Consider the following 2,400-nt stretch of genomic DNA (forward strand, 5'->3'; position numbering starts at 1 on the left):
GAATCAATACGTGGCATATTGGCTGAATATGGGAGTGACAAGATCAATTCTTACTCTCCCTAAGTGGATAAAATAGATGCTCAATATGAATCCTTTCCTCCACAAGTTTGTGTACAGTGCCGTACGTTGTGTGTTTTAGGTGCCACACTGGCTTATTAAAATTGATGCTTGGCCATGAAAAACTTTTTGTTTTCTTACTTTTACAAAAGTACATATTTGTGTCAATAACTAAGTTTGGACTGTTAACAATCATTCAGAAGAATGGTAGAAATAAGCTCCACTGTGCCAATCCACGAAGTTGAACAAAGAAATTGTGTTCGATACACAGATGACATGTGAAACTAACATTAGCATTCTCCAATAAGAAGACTTCTCTTCTTTCCCACCCCTCGTCGATTGAGAAAGAAAGAAGAGGGACAAAACACACACTACCAAGTTAAGGTGACATTACAAACCTAAAAAATATCCTCATCAAACTTATAATGCTCCTTTTTTTTCTTCTTTAAAGCAAAACTTCATTCAAACTGAGATAACCACGTGCTCTCGATAAGCACTCCGGAATTATTTGCTCATTATCTGCATCGCCTTCTGTCTCAACTTGAGGCTTGGAAGGAGGTTTGGCACCAGGAGGCTGCTTCTTCTTCATCCCACACACAATGTCATCGATTCTGAGAAGTAGGCAAGCAGCTTCTATGGCCGTTTTAAAACTCTGGGCCTTCACGTTGTAGGCATCCCATATCTGACATCATAATTCATAAAAATGAACAGCCTTACCAACAAAATAAATTTATTGGGAAATTTAGTAATAACCACGACAACAGCACTTCCCCTCCCATGAGTGCTGTCGAAATATATTGGGAGAAGCTCTAAACTAGAACTACTACTGAAGCAAATCGACAATATAAACCAGAAGATTGACACTTATGCCATATCAATAAAGGGACATATAATGGATACATTTGAGAACAATACTACATTAAAAGTCCTATTTCAGAGCTTTCAGCAAATATAAATCACCCAACAAATTTGAATATTGAGATAGTGAAGGAAATAAAAGAGAGCAACAATAGTAAGCCAAAAAGATATCCACCTATCTTTTTCTCTTTCACATCAGTTATCACACCAGTGTTACCATCAATGCCAATCCATGATTTTTCACCATTTGCATGCTATGGAAAAAAAAATTGTGGTTAGGATCTAAATGATGCATCATATTCTGACCAAAATAATAATGATGCATCAGAACGTATATAGAAATGACAAATCATAACAAAACTGAACAAAGCCATACAAAACAGATTCAAACCTTTCCCTGCAGCGCCGTCATTGTTCTAATCACATTCACCCCGCAATTCTGAGCCAAAGTACGTGGTATAGCCTCAAAAGCTATAGCAGCAGCTTCATACGGCCACTGTTTTACCATAAAAACACGTGTACCCATAAAACTCCAATAAAATGCATGTAAAGTGAAACCACAAAACATTCTTAATCTAAAGTATGTCAACGAGCATGTGAATTGAAGTGACAGCCAGTTTATTCACATAATTTAGATTTCTACTTCCACAAGGAGTTATTCTTGGACGAGTTTTACACAAGAAATACCAAACTTTTGGATGAGGAAAGGAGCTTTTACCTTTTCTATACCTTCCACAGATGAACTCTTTTGCTTCAATGTAGCAGATACAGTTAACTGTGTAGCACCACCACCAGGACCAAGTTTCGGATTCTTGAGGATGTTTCTTGCTACAGACATGGCATCCTATGACCAGATATAAGGGAGTAAATAAGACATTTCAGCATAATATATTTATTCTACGTAATGGGGACAAAGAAGTAAAACCATTATACCTGCAAATTCCTTTCCACTTCATTTAAAAGATCCTTACTAGGACCTCTCAAGAGTACAGTACATGCTTTAGGCTCTTTGCAATCAACAATGAATGCAAAAAACTCATCACCAATTTTCTTAACCTCAAATATCCCAGCGCCTGTACCAACATCAGACTGTTGCAATTCATCTGGTCTGTTAACAATTACAGCCCCACAAGCCTTGGCAATTCGGTTATTATCTGTTTTCCGCAACCTCCTCATTCCACTGACGCCGGCCTTGCTAAAATAATGGCATGCCAAGTCACTAAGCCCCTTTTCTGTGATAACCACATCTGGTTTAAACTTCAATATTTGCACACATAGCCTCTCGATGTATTCTTCTTCCAATTGTAGCAGGACTCCCCAATCTTCTTCTTTAAGCAACTCAGCATTTGTTTGGTTCTCGCCTTTCTTAAATTCGAGAGGCCAATCAAGAAGAATGATGCGTTGGTTGAAAATCTTTCTTCTCATTTTTCCAGGTGCAATAACATCTTTGTTAATCATTACTCCTTTGCGAACCACTGAATCTTC

The 2,400-nt window shown here is 37.8% G+C and overlaps 1 protein-coding gene across 1 annotated transcript in view; it reads right to left on the reverse strand.

The window, feature by feature from the left end:
- Window positions 1-281: 281 nt before the first annotated feature.
- Window positions 282-2,400, reverse strand: part of LOC117613509 (T-complex protein 1 subunit gamma-like) — a 13,232-nt gene continuing 11,113 nt past the window's right edge. Inside the window, exons 2-6 of the mRNA XM_034342116.1 lie at window positions 1,849-2,396; window positions 1,634-1,759; window positions 1,307-1,411; window positions 1,091-1,169; window positions 282-739 (exon numbers count right to left, since the gene is read on the reverse strand). Of these exons, the coding sequence (XP_034198007.1) occupies window positions 702-739; window positions 1,091-1,169; window positions 1,307-1,411; window positions 1,634-1,759; window positions 1,849-2,396 (896 nt within the window). The 3' untranslated portion in view covers window positions 282-701. The remainder of the gene's footprint in view (window positions 740-1,090; window positions 1,170-1,306; window positions 1,412-1,633; window positions 1,760-1,848; window positions 2,397-2,400) is intronic.

The sequence above is a fragment of the Prunus dulcis genome, unplaced genomic scaffold (genome assembly GCF_902201215.1).
Source record: "Prunus dulcis unplaced genomic scaffold, ALMONDv2, whole genome shotgun sequence".
Classification (NCBI taxonomy): domain Eukaryota; kingdom Viridiplantae; phylum Streptophyta; class Magnoliopsida; order Rosales; family Rosaceae; genus Prunus; species Prunus dulcis.